The sequence below is a fragment of the Emydura macquarii genome, unplaced genomic scaffold (genome assembly GCF_026122565.2).
Source record: "Emydura macquarii macquarii isolate MOO-44397 ecotype Brisbane River unplaced genomic scaffold, CSIRO-AGI_Emac_v2 contig_2988, whole genome shotgun sequence".
In the NCBI taxonomy this organism is placed as follows: Eukaryota; Metazoa; Chordata; order Testudines; family Chelidae; genus Emydura; species Emydura macquarii.
In genome coordinates, this window is record NW_027133125.1 from 1337874 (window position 1) to 1351737 (window position 13864).

General features: G+C 43.2%; 1 protein-coding gene across 1 annotated transcript in view; it reads left to right on the top strand.

The window, feature by feature from the left end:
* CNTNAP5 (contactin associated protein family member 5) overlaps positions 1 to 13864 on the top strand; it is a 385501-nt gene that overhangs the window by 187049 nt on the left and 184588 nt on the right. Inside the window, exons 6-7 of the mRNA XM_067570074.1 lie at positions 3162 to 3346; positions 11775 to 11918. Coding sequence (XP_067426175.1) covers positions 3162 to 3346; positions 11775 to 11918 — 329 coding nt within the window. The remainder of the gene's footprint in view (positions 1 to 3161; positions 3347 to 11774; positions 11919 to 13864) is intronic.

Consider the following 13864-nt stretch of genomic DNA (forward strand, 5'->3'; position numbering starts at 1 on the left):
AAAACAGTATCACAAGACAGCTGAAAAATATCAGAATATTGCAAGGGGGAAACTTCATCCTACTGTACTGCCCTTTTAGCGTGCAATAAAATATGCATAGACTTTATTTAAGGTGATTTTAAGACCACCTTTGTGGTCTCTGGATCCTGTTACCAATCTGAACTCCTGGTGCAAATTAGAGCAACCTCAGCCCTGCTGTACCTTATGTTTGCTGCCCATGACCCCAAGGAGATGTTCTGGTAGCCAGGGAGTGCTGGAGGCTAGGGAAGCCTTGTCTACTCCTCCTTTTACTCAAGACACACTCCCTCACACTGAAAGCGGGGAGGTTTGGATTAGGAGCCGCTAAAGTGGCTTTGCACCTCCTGAGGATATTCTTAAAGAGGTTAAACCAGCATTAGGGCTGCTTTGGTGCACAGGCAGCGATGAAAATCTGACCCCATGTTTGATTTTCTTCTAATTCATTTACCAATAATGTTTCTTCTTGAAAGATTCTTACATGGGAACTTTTTAAAAACTGCTTGTGTGGATCTGTGCTGTACTTTCTCAAGATGAAAAGCACCTGAGACTAGCAACTGGTGTACCCAAAAGGTTCAGGAGTTTTGACCAGCTCCCCAAAATGTAGGTGCTTCTCCAGAATTATTCAGAGGTATTTGACCTGCAGAGCTTAAATGTCAGATTGGCCTGGACAAACTTTCTAGGGAGATTTCTTGTATTTCTTCATGTGACTGAGCATGCCGTGAGAATAGCCATTCTTGGAGTATTTTTGGTTCTTTTTGCTTCTGGGCCAGGTGAGTGCCAGGCAGTGCAAAGGCATGGAGTGCCATCAGTGTTTGGTCAAGTTGGGTTGGAGGGATGAGTGAAGGTTCGGCTCAGTTCTTTTTTTTGTACAAAACTGTTTGCATTTCCCAGGCGGATAACCTCACATACACCTTCAATGGCAGGAGGTACTACAGCATTGCATAGCTGGGTATGACGTACCGCAGGACAGATCGCTGGAGTGAACATACTGACTCTGTACAAGACTGGGGCAAAAATTCAAAGACCCTTGGCCTTTCCTGTAGGAGAAGTCATAACTCCTGAGTAATTCAGCACTGGGACATCTATAGGTCAGGGAGAGGATATGAAAATCTGTTCCTTCTGTCAGCTGGCTACTCTCTTGCAGGACTTCACTTCGGTGGCTCGGAATGTGAGGTTTTTACTTGATTTAAACCAGGGAATAATAGTGAGTAACCCAGTAGCCCCTGAGTCATAGTTGTGGCTTAGTGCTATTTAATACTTGTGATAAAAACAATGTGGTTTTGTAGCATGTAGGCTCCACAACCCACTGTCTCCTGGACCAGGAAAAAAAGGGTGTCCATACTAGTGTGATGACCCCACGGAAGTGTTGTCAGAGGGGAAGAATGCAGATCCCCCTTCATCTAAAAACATGAACCCCTAATGCTTGCACTTAGAAACAGTAGCAAACTCATAAAACTCCCATACAGAAAACCATTAGTGGGGACAAAGACATCGTGTTAATATGGGTTACTTCAGGTTTTATTGCCCCAGATCTCCCACCATCAGGATCCGGTAGCAGTGGTGGGACCCGTTGTGTAACCCTATTCCTATTGCACCGACACGAGATTGGTTTTAAAACGCTCGAGGCTGGTGGTGTCTGTTGTGTGCTATAGCTCCCATTTTTGTTATCACCAGTGGAGTTGACTCCCACATAGCCAAGATGGAAAGTTTTACTAAAACTCCCTAGCATAGACAAGGCCAGGGTTAAATGAGGCAGCATGTATATGTCTCCGCAGCTTATGTCTTTGGGAGTTAGCAGAAGTCATCAGTCAATTAGAATGAACTGAAATCATTAAAAAAAACCAAAAAACCTCATTAATAATTCCTTCCTCATTTCTCCCTTTGTCCTTAATCGTGTTTGTTTTAAATGCCAGTAACAATTTTCCACGGCTCTTCATTTGTTTTTACATAAACTCATTAATTGGCTTTGTACCCAACTAATCTTTTCCTTATTTTTCTTAGAGTCGCAATGATAATGCTATATTCCTTTTACTCATTATCTATAAGCATATAGTGCATTACACATGCAAAAGATCCATTTCAAAATGAAGCTCCAAATGCTGGATTCTCTGACACCATTGGTTTCTCCTCTTCCTTCAGAAGAAACTCGAGTTTTAATTTAGGAATGAGACTATGATACCATAGTTAGATATATTTGGTGCAAATATCTGTCTGTTTAATCTGGGACCTAAAATAGAGCTTTCATGAGCCACAAAATTTGAATCCTGGATTTTGACCACCACAATGTGTGTGTTTGTGTGGGGGGGTGTATTTTATACATAGTTTGACTCATCATTTTGGAATGTGTATCCTTCCATTTCCACTGATGAATAGAAAAGAAAAGGATGCACAGTAGAGACCAGAAGCTCTGAAATCTTAAGGCAGGAACCTGGCTAGAAAACAGAAAAGAACTTAGTTCTTTGAGCTCTGGGCCTGATTATTCTCTCATTGGAGTAGGATTCTGCTTTCGGTTGCACTGCTATAAAACTGGAGTTTCTCCACTGACATCAAAGGAATTATTCCAGTTTTTTTCTAGCGCAGTGGAGACCAAACTCTGGCCCTGTGTAAATATCTATTCTTGTTTAGATTTCCAGCATCAGGCTGTCTAAAAAATCCATGTTCATGTTTGTGTTTTCTCTGGAGAGGGTTAGGTACAATTTGTTCATTACAATGAAAAAAAGTGATGATTCAAATGTCAAGAGTAATTAGACTGTATGTTTGTGGAAGCCCCCAGTAGTAGTACATCTGTTCCATTAATGGGTTGCAGATTTTGTGTAATCCAGATGGCACTCTTAAAATGTTAGGATCTCTACTTCACTTCAGAGCTTAGTATAGGGCAACACAACAATTTTGCCATTGTTGCCATGCATGACAGCTTACGCAAAAACCTGGGAAAATGCCCCTCCACCAGGACATTGAAACCATCGTACAAAAGATTGTCTCCAAAGAATCCAAGCCCAGGTTTTACCCTGTATTGGGGAAGGACTCTAGACGTCTAGTTAGTAGCACGTAGACATAGACTCTGATCAGTAGGGAGCCTTAATGCTTCAATTCAAGAGTCCAGGGCTCACTACGGTGTCCTCTGTCTCCATCTGTCCCTGCAGGAGATGCCAAGCTGCGTTTCAGTACCAGCCACACATCAGTCACCCTGGGCAGCCTCCTGGATGATCAGCACTGGCACTCGGTTCTCATCGAACGATTCAACAAGCAAGTGAACTTCACGGTGGACAAGCACACTCAGCATTTCCGAACCAAGGGAGACTCGGATCACTTGGACATTGATTACGAGGTGTGTTGGGTCTTTTGGCTTATATCTTTGGAGACAGGTCTGAGCTCGGGTTAAACCCACCTAGGGGAACACAGTCGGTCTCTGAGCTGGTTTTGTCAGCAGCAGAGATCTAGCTCCCTCTCCCATAGAGCTCCTTTCACAGTCAGTCAGCCTGAATCATGCCACTTACTCTTTGTATCTGATGCTCTAGGTAAATTGCCGGTCTCTGGGCAATCATAGTTGGAATGTACGTCAGCCCAGGTGCTAAGCTGGGACTCCAGGGCACAGCTTTCCATGGTGGAAGGGAATTCCCATAGATCCAGAGGGAGTGTGTGTCACAGTGGCAACTCTACAAGTGTTTTAAAGTGCATGAGCAGCTCTGATGGCGACAGTAGAGAGAACATGGTCCTGTCCTTAACTCATCCCTCCACATCCCAGCCAGATTGCAGCTGCCTCCAACACAGAGATGGAGGTGACTAGAAAGCCTCTTCCCTCTAGGGACGAGAGGCATATGGGATCTCTCTCTTATGTTAGTGCTACCTTGAGCTTAACCAGGGAGAAATGTCCTCCCTGGCAGGAAAACTGGTTTGCTCTCAATTAGTGAGAAATTCCCTTGCTGGGGAGGTGTATTTCACCCTCCGCGTGACTCGGTTCAGCGGATCAGCCTTGCACTCTGTAAAAAGTGCTTGAAAATCCTTTTAGAACTATTGTCTCATCAAGTGTGTGTTTACCTATTCCCTAGTTATAACCACCATTCTCCCATTTCCTATCCCGCTTTCGTATTTCCTGGTCTCCTTTTCATCATGCTGTAACGGATGAGCAAGTTCCAGGAGCGTGCAGAGCAAGATGATGTGCTTGCAAATCCAGAGCCAACATCCTTCTCTGAACGTACTACACTGGAGCACTCATTGTTCTGCAATCAAAGGCTTCTTGTCTGCACTTTTGATTCTTCTCTCTTTAAAGGATCCGCTCCCAGTGCATCCTGAGTGCGGAAAGAGAGGGCTTCACAGCAGCACTCAAGCACATGCAGGTGCCTAGCACATCATGGTCTCAGTTTGTCAGCTACCCCAATGCTCTTGCCAAATTGTTAGAAGACCCTTCTCTTTCTCTCATTGTATGATGAGGAGGGAAAGAGAGATGTCTGTTCCCACTACCACTTATTAATAATTCTCCTGCCCCCAGCCAAATACCTGTCTCAGTGCCTTCCTTAAATCCTGGCTCAAAGTTCATATTAGTTACTGGGTAAAATCCTGACTCCACTGAAATTGATGGTAGTTTTGCCATTGACTTCAGCAGGGCTAGGATTTCATCCACTGCTCTTGTGCCCTTCTCTTCGGTGGAGATGTAGTTGTTTGGGAAGCTGACACAAGAGTAACATGGTTGGTGGTATGTTCTTTCATTCCCATTAGGATATGGCTTGAGTTTTTTTGTTCAGGAAAACCTTCACGTTGATTCTGGTGGTCTCATACTAGCAAACTGGCGAACCAGCAACATCTTGTCATGGATGCTTAGCATGTAGGTAGCTCTCAAGTAGGGATGTGCCATTTCTTAAGATGGACTTCAGCGTCATTGCATCTTTCTGGCTTATTCCTAATAAAAATAAATATTCTGGTGTTCTGCTGTAGTGATCTAAGCCATCACAATGACTGCAGCACACACCTTGCTGTTTAGACCCATCACCTCAGAATAGCATTGTGTATGTTCTAAGTGATTACAAAAAGGCTTGGATTCTTCTGCTCATTGAAAGAAGGGACATGATCTACCCTTGAAAAGATCATAGGCAGATTCATTTACCAACAGATCCTCTTCAAATCTATGCTGCTTTGTGCATGATGTTGCATTGTTATATATTGATATTTAATATTCTACTGACACTCAGCCACCCCAATCAGGACCAGGGCCTCATTGTGCTAGGTGCTGTACAAACATACAAATACAAGTTCCCTGCTTCAAAGAGCTTAAGATCTAAGAAGACAAGTGACATATGACAGCTGGTGGGGAGAGGGACCCAAATAAATGTATATTAAGTTTTATATACGCAAATACACTTCTATTTTTTTAATAAATAGATAAAACATTGGTCTGATTCTTAAAGCCGTTGAGAACCTACAGCTTCTGTTGACACTGTTCATGGTTGTTTTGTGGTGGTGTCAAGAGGGCCCAACTAAAAATGATGGTTCATAAGAACGGCCATACGGGGTCAGACCCATGGTCCATCTAGCCAAGGATCCTGTCTTCTGCCAGATGCTTCAGAGGGAATGAACAGAACAAAGCAATTATAAAATGATCTATCCCCTATTGTACTGTCCCAGCATCTCGTCAGAGCTTTAGGGACACCCAGAGCATAAGATTGCATCCCTGACCATCTTGGCTAATAGCCATTGATGCACCTATCCTCCATGAACTTCTCTCTCATTCTTTTTTGAACCCAGTTATATATTTAGACTCCACAACTTCCCCTGGCAATGAGAGATCCACACATTCACTGTATATTGTGTGGAGAAGTACTTCCTTATGTTGATTTTAAATCTGCTGCCTATTTGGATGCACCCTGCTTCTTGTGTTCTGTGAAAGGGTGAATAATACTTCCTTATTCACTTTCTCCACACCACTCACGATGTTATAAACCTCTATCATATCCCGCCTTAGACATCTTTTTTCTAAACTGAACAGTCCCAGTCTTTTTAATCTCTCCTCATATGAAAGCTGTTAATTTTTGTTGCCCTTCTCCGTAACCTTTCCAATTCTAATATCTTTTTTTAAGATGGGGTAACTATAACTGCAGGCAGCATTCAAGGTGTGGACGTACCATGGATTATATAGCAGCATTATGCTATTTTCTGTGTTGTTGTCTATCCCTTTCCTAATGGTTCCTATCGTTCTGTTTAACTTTTTTGACTGCGGCTGCACAGTAAGTGGATGTTTTCACAGAAGTCTTCACGATGACTTCCAGATCTTTCTTGAGTGTAACAGCTAATTTAGACCCCATCATTTTGTATGTATAGATGGGACTATGTTTTCCAGTGTACATTACTTTGCACTTATTAACATTGGCGTTTCCACTGCCATTTTGTTTCCCCATCACCTGGTTTTGTGTGATCCCTTTGTAACTCTTGACTGGAAGTTTTGGATTTTGCGATCTTTAATAATTTTTTATCATCTGCAAATATTTCCACATCACTGGTCACACCCTTTTCCAGATTATGTATGAATGTATTGAACAGCACAGGTCCCAGTACAGATCCTTGGAGACCCCACTATTTACCCCTCTCCATTGTGAAAACTGGCCATGTATTCCTACTCTTTATTTCCGATCTTTTAACGAGTTACTGATCCATGAAAGGAACTTCCCACTTATCCCATGCCTGCTTACTTCGCTTAAGAGCCTTTGGTGAGGAACCTTGTGAAAGCCTTTCTGAAAGTCCAAGTATATCAACTGGATCACCCTTGTCCACATGCTTGTTGACTCCCCTCAGAGAATTCCAGTAGATTGGTGAGGCATGATTTCCCTTTACAAAAGCTGTGTTGACTCTTCCCAACATATCATGTTCCTCTATGTGTCTGAAAATTCTGTTCTTTACTATAGTTTCAACTGTTGTACTTGGTACTGAAGTTAGGCTTAATGGTCTGTACTTTCCAGGGTTGCCTCAGGAACCTTTTTTTAAAAATTGGCGTTACATTAGCTATCCTCCAGTTATTTGGTACAGAGGCTGATTTAAGAGAGAGGTTACATACCACGGTTAGACGTTATGCAATTTTATAGTTAAGTTACTCCACAAGTCTTGGGTGAATGCCATCTGATCCTGGTGATTTATTGCTGTTTAAATTACAATTTCTTCCAAAACCTCTTCTATTGACACCTCAGACTGGGACAGTTGCTCAGATTTGTCACCTAAACAGTATGGTTCAGGTGTAGGAATCTCCCTGACATAGTCTGTAGTGCAGATAATGCAAAGAATTCAATTAGCTCCTCCACAAATATTAGTCTTCCTCCTTTAGCATCTTGATCATGGCACGTGGCCCCGTACAATTTCAGAGTGAGGAATTTGGGTGTCTGCCGCACTCCTGAAAATCTAGCTATGGGTCTTCACCGTTCTGCCTCTCAAGTCTTCATCAATTTGCTGGTTTCTTATAGGCTTTATGGCATAATGGGTCTGAGGAGGAGCTTGAAGTACGAATCATGGGTAGAATTGGTTGACAATTTTTTACGCTTTTTTGGTGAAAATTAATCTTTAAAAAAAAGTTACTTTTGTGAAAAAATTGTCACTCTTTTGTTTTCTGAAAATTTCCTGCATTTTTCTGGATATTTTTTCAGAACTTATCAAAAACACTTTCTATGAGATCTTTGATTTTCTTAAAAACCATGTAAGTCCTCTGTAATTCTGTTTGCAAAGTGTTTTCAGATCCTTCTAGACTAAAAGCCCAGTAAGTAATTATCCTTCTCTGATGTGTATGTGGGGGAAGAGGGGCGGAGTTGGGATTTAGAGAAAAGCAACACAAATGAGTATTGGAGTGGGTGGGAATGACTCATGAGGAAAAACTAAAAGAACAAAACATCGATTGTTTGGATAAACAACTACTAGGGACATTATGGATGGTAGGAACAAGATGACTGCCTGGAAGCATTTGAGCCATGTAAGATTCCCATACAAGGGGAACAAAACAGGTATGGGAGGTGGTTATAACTTGGAGTTAAGGGATGAAATTTAAGAAAAGGAAAATGTAGGCTGGATATCAGGTGAAACACCCTAACGGTGAGATCTAACATACTCTGATGGAGATTGTGCTTCAAAGACTATCGTTAAACTGGAATGGAGAAAGTCCTTGAAAAAAGAGTGCCTTACAGAAGACCATCACCAATTGGTTGGGAGAATGGACTACTTGGTCTTTTGGCTGTTCCCATTTCTCCACATCGGAATGATATGAATATCTAGTTCTTGGTGCAATGTTGATGCTGGGAGGTATTTGTGTTAAGTAAATCTCATGCCCCAGTGCAGTACAAAGAAGTTTCATTAGCCCAAACGTTCCAAGTAATCTGTTCCCGTGGGCACTACAGACCTTCTCAAATGGTGTAAATCAATGTAGCATCATTCACCTCAATGGCGGTGTGCCAACTTAAGTTAGCTCAGAATCTGGGCCATCAGGGTCAAAATTCACCGAGTCTTTTTCTTCCATTCACATTTGAATGACTCTAGCATTTCAGCCTAACACTAAAGGCAATGCAGTCTAATGAAAGTTTATCTCAGCACACTTTGGGGATTAAAGGCTTACCTAAGTGTAATAAAACCACTAGTTTGGTAATTAAAATTATTACTGATCACTAAGGAAATTATTTTCTCAATAATTCAGCACTATAATTGATATTGATTTCTGCTTCTTGAAACCTCGTAGAGAGTTCCCAAGCAGGAGACTTAACAGAAAATGAAAGAAAAATGAGAGCGGCAAGTCATTTAAGCAAGAAATAATGATTCTCAGCTAGAAAAGGCATTGCTATTGCATACCGCCTCGGGCCGCAACCAACTTGCAACTGATGCAGAGTTGAAAACTATTTCACCCTTTATTCCCTGGTAATGATCAATCAATACAACCGAGGTGCAAGCTGGCAAAGGTTACACTTACAAAGCAGTCCTCAAAGTTTTAATCCATGCATCTTCCATTTACTTTTATGCCTTCTCTACACTGGCTTTTTTGGCCATTTCCTCCCCCTCCCCCCCAAAATCCCACTCTTACAACCACTGAATCAGCCCAGCCTTGGGAGCAATACTAGAATCACTAGTATAGACTAGGTTCCAGTGGCCACTGGAATTCTTACCACTGTCACATAGGCTATGTCTGTACAGCAATCAGCGGTGTGACTGGAGCCCAGGTACCTGAACTAGCATGGATCTAGCTTGTTCAGAAAAGCTGTGGCAGCATAGGTTGCAGCTACTCGAGTGGCTTCTCTGCTATTGTTCCGGCTAGCTAATTCAAGACATACTGCAGTCACACGTCTAACTGCAGTGTAGACAGAACTGTAGAGGTTGAAGGTGTATGGGACACAATTAGTAAGGCTAGGTCTACACTGACAGCAGCCAATGTGCCAACGTCAGATTGATTTAACTCATTCGGTTGAGGAGCAGTGAAGACATGGTCAACTGATCTGGAAGTCGATCTAATAAAACCATCTCCCCCCCGCAAAAAGCGTAGCGCTGCATCAATGGGTATGCATTTCCCATCAGCGCAGCACAGTGGAGACAGAGCGCTAGATAGACGTTACGAAGTGGACGGGAGTTACACAAGCTACTCTGTGTAGCTTGCGTAACTCCTGTCGACTGCTGCCGAATTGCGCTGGCAGTGTAGACCAGGCCTATGTTCCCTCTCCGGCCAGGGCAGTGCTACAGGTGTACAAGACACAGAAGTATAAAAACAGGTGGCTGCGGGAGCCTTATCTACACTATCACATTTCCAGCGCTGCTCATGCTGGTGGAAAAGCACCACTGGTGGTAGCAGTGGGAATTCCATTGCAAAATGGGTCAGTGGAGAGTAGACGAGGCCTTAAGGGGAGTCCCCACTTAAAAATTAGCCACAAGCCTTTGAAAATTAGCCAAAGGTTTGGGTTGGGATTTTCCTAAGACCCAAAGGGAGTTAAGCATCCACGGATTTGGGGCACCTTATTCTCCTAGACTCCTTTGAAAATCTTTGATGAAGACCATATCCACACTATGATTGCTAGAGATGCACAGCTACAGAGCTGTAGCTAGGCTGCTTCAGCGACCTAGTTTAGACGCTAACTACGGCATCGATGTAGTTAATTCATCTCCTTGAGTGGCAGTAGGTAGGTTAATAGGAACATTTTCCCATCGTCTAGCTGTGTCTGCACCAGTGCTTAGATCGGTTTAGCTATGGAGCTCGGGGATGTGAATTTTTCACACCCTTGAGTGCTGTAGCTATGTCGATCTAACTTTTAAACGTAGACCAGGCCTTAAACTCTCACTCACTTGAATGAAGGTTGGAATCTACCATTAGGAGATGGTAGATCCCTGCTCACAAGTAAATTCCATGTATTGCTCCATTGAGAGCAGCTTCTCCTTTCAAACTTAGACCTTAAAAGCTAGGTCAACATAGCTATGGCAGTCAGGGATGTGAAAAGTCTCCACCCCTGAGCACTGTAGCTATGCTAAAATAACCCCCAGGGTGTATGTAGCAAGGTTGACAGAACAAAGCTTCCATCGACCTAACCCCCAATTTGGGCAAGTGCTGTTTCTACGGTGATGGGAAAACCCCTTTCATTCCCGTAGGCTGTGTCTACGCCATGGAGTTATGCTGACATAGCTGCAGTGCCACAGCTACGCTACTATAGTCCTCTGTAACAGGGTCCTCTGCCTGCTGCACAGTTGGGGAAGATGCAAGGCCTGGCCTCCCTTCCACGTCCTCTCCTAAAGAGAAAACACAACTTTCAGCTAGGCCTTCTAACCTAGCCCCAACTCCCTTCCTCCGAGACCACGGCTGGAGAGTCTCTCTCCCTGCAGCTTCACTCTGCCCTCACTGAAACTCCTTCAGGCCCTTTGGAGCTCAGGAGTAACCCTTCACTGGCTCAGCTGGGCGCACCTACTCAGACACAGGGGAGCTGGACCTATTTTGAGCACAGAGACCAACCACCCTGTGGCATCTCTGTAGTGCAGACCTAGCCTTCGATAAGTTCTAACTCAATCCATGGCTTCTGGTCACTGCTCCTAGGTACCCGTACGCTTCAGAGCTCCCTGTGTGAGTCTTCTGTAAACCTCAGCATTGCAACCTAATGCTAATGCTCTGCTCTACTCTACTAATTAACTCCGGTATTATCTCTAATGTAACATATGGGGGCATTTTATCTAAAAGAGCTTTTTCTTTTATTCTCTTTGTTTTTGTTTTAATGTATGCTCTGTGACTCTTTGCAATTCAAACAGACTGTTCAGTCCTGGTACAGTCTCTCGAGCAAAGCTGAATCCCTTAATGAACAGAGCTTCACAACACCCCTCTGAAGTAGAATTGTCTACGTTCAACAATGGGGAGAGCTGCTCTAAATCACAATGCCCTAAATCTACCACTACTAGCTGTCATTTATTGATTGCTTTTGCTATCTCCACCAATTGCCATGAGGATTATTAGAGGTCCCAACTGAAATCAAAGCCCTACTGTGCTAGGGGCTGTATAAACATAGCGAGAGAGTTTAGAGCCTAAGTAGACACAGCAGACAAAGGATGGCAATGGAAACAGAGGGGAAGTGACTTACCCTAGGCCAAATAGCTGGTCAGTATCAAAGCCAGAAAGAGAAGCCAGGGTTCCTTAGTCCCACTTCTATATCCTATCCACTGAGCCATGTTCTAGCCTTACTTTGCCTGATCTTGTGTATGTAGCTTTCGCTCCACTCATTCCTTTCCCCTACATTTTGGAGTTGTAACTGAGTGTTGTTCTTTGTTTTTTCCCAAAGCTTAGTTTTGGGGGGATCCCAGTCCCAGGAAAGCCAGGAACCTTTCTGAAGAAAAATTTTCTTGGATGCATCGAGAACCTTTATTACAATGGAGTCAACATCATTGACCTGGCCAAAAGGCGTAAACCTCAGATCTACACTGTGGTAAGGATCAGATGTCTGGTTTTCTCCTTTGGTTCATCACTTCCTTCCAATCCCAGCTCTGTAGTGCTGTCCCTCATAGCAAACAATTGCAGCTCAGATTGGAGAGTTATGTGTATAATTATCTAGTTAAAAGGATGTTTGCCTAGGCTTCTGCAATGCCAAGAGAGCTATTCAAAGGTACATGCACAAATTAGCCACTTTTACTGATTTCCCGCTATACTGGAGTCTGGAGAAGCTGAGTGGAAGGAAACTTTTTACTCCTCCTTCTAGTGAATTGAATTTGGATCAAAGTCCGAGAGTCTCTCAAAAGATTCTCTTAGGCTATCTAAAGTAATAAAAGCAATAGAGTCAGATTCTGATACTCTTACTGACTTTTGAATAAAACCTTATTCTCTGCATAGTCTCACTGCTACTCCTCGTGAGTGAGGCTGTCAAAATCTGGCCCATAGCTTGGGCTTGCATTGGAGCTGGAAAGAAAATTGCAACACTTATTTTCAAAAAGGTTTCAGTGCTTCACAGCTACCCCCAACCACCCACTACCCCCAAACTTTGGAAACGTTGAGCTTTGGAAATTTTTGACCAATGCTATAGTTGGGGCAGTGAAGAAAGGAGATTGTGTTCAAGATTTTAAAAACCCAGCACTTCACTGACTCAGGGAATTTGGCTCTGAGACGCTGTGAAAATAGCCTCTGCCTTGTGAAAGGTCTTGTGGGGCAAAAGGCCGGTACGCCAAGTCCACTGTGGTTTTTAAGTGATGATCCAACGCACTCAGGGAGTCAGAAAGTTACTCTGACATTTCTATGACTTCTCTAGTTGTGCCTGGGCTTTGCTTTATGTCGCTGTGCTTTGTGAGGTTGCGCTGAAGGAGAAAATGCGGTGAAAGGGAACTACAAAGGTACATAGTGAAGTAGAGGAAGAACTTAGGTGCTCGACTTTAAACAGTCAATCGTATACCTGAGTCCCCATAAATGTAATGCCTGTGGAGACTGTTCTGTCCTGTGGTTCAGAAAGTCCTCCTCGCACACTTCCTTTGCTTACCTTCTGCCCACCAGTCCACTTCATCATTCCAGCTGGCAAAACAAATGTATTAACAAAAGCTTTTTCCAAGTGACAAGGGGAGTACAGCCCCTTCAGTTCAAATTTTAGTAGATACTCTATTTAGTCCTGGAGGCAAATGACAAATTACTGTCTCCTGAATGAAAATCTAAGCCCAGACCCTTGAGTGTTAGACTTGGAGAGTCATTATTCCTGACCAAAATGGCTTTTCTCTCCACAAAGGAGGCAGACTTGAAGGGACAAATCAAGACTTGAAGGGACACTGGCAAAATGCAAATATGAACCAGAGGGAAGTGAGCCAGTCTTGTGAGAAGTGGGAGATCCAACAGCCTCCCCTTTCAGTCACAATGTGGTTCTTTTTTGGAGCATTTCAGCTGGAAAGAATTATGACACTGCAACTCCAAAAGCACAGACCTCTTCGTGGAAAAAAGAAAATCCTGCTCGATAAGAGGAATGGCCCCCAAAATGGCTACATCTAGTGCAAGGGAGAGAAAATGCAGATTGGCAATAAAACCCCTCCATGTAGACAGTATGCCCTGATGGTGCCTTTTATTATCATTGCACTTCTCCTTTTCTTACAACTCATTTGAGGTCACTGGACTTGCAATAAATGCCCTTGAGAAAGGCCTTGGCCAAATGAGGCAATCTGTCTCTGCTGAACTGGAATTTGCCTTCAGATTTCCCTGCCTGTCTTGTCCAACATGTAACCGTTCTGCTTGGTAGTCCTACACAGTGTTAAGTTATTCCTTAAACATTATTTGTACACACATCTTGCAGTGATTAGGAGTAGCAATAAGTAAAAAGCTTTCAGTAGAGACCTCACCTGCTATCCTTTATGGAGGGATACCATGAGAGTGATGTATTAGGTGTTGCCATGATATTCAAGCAGC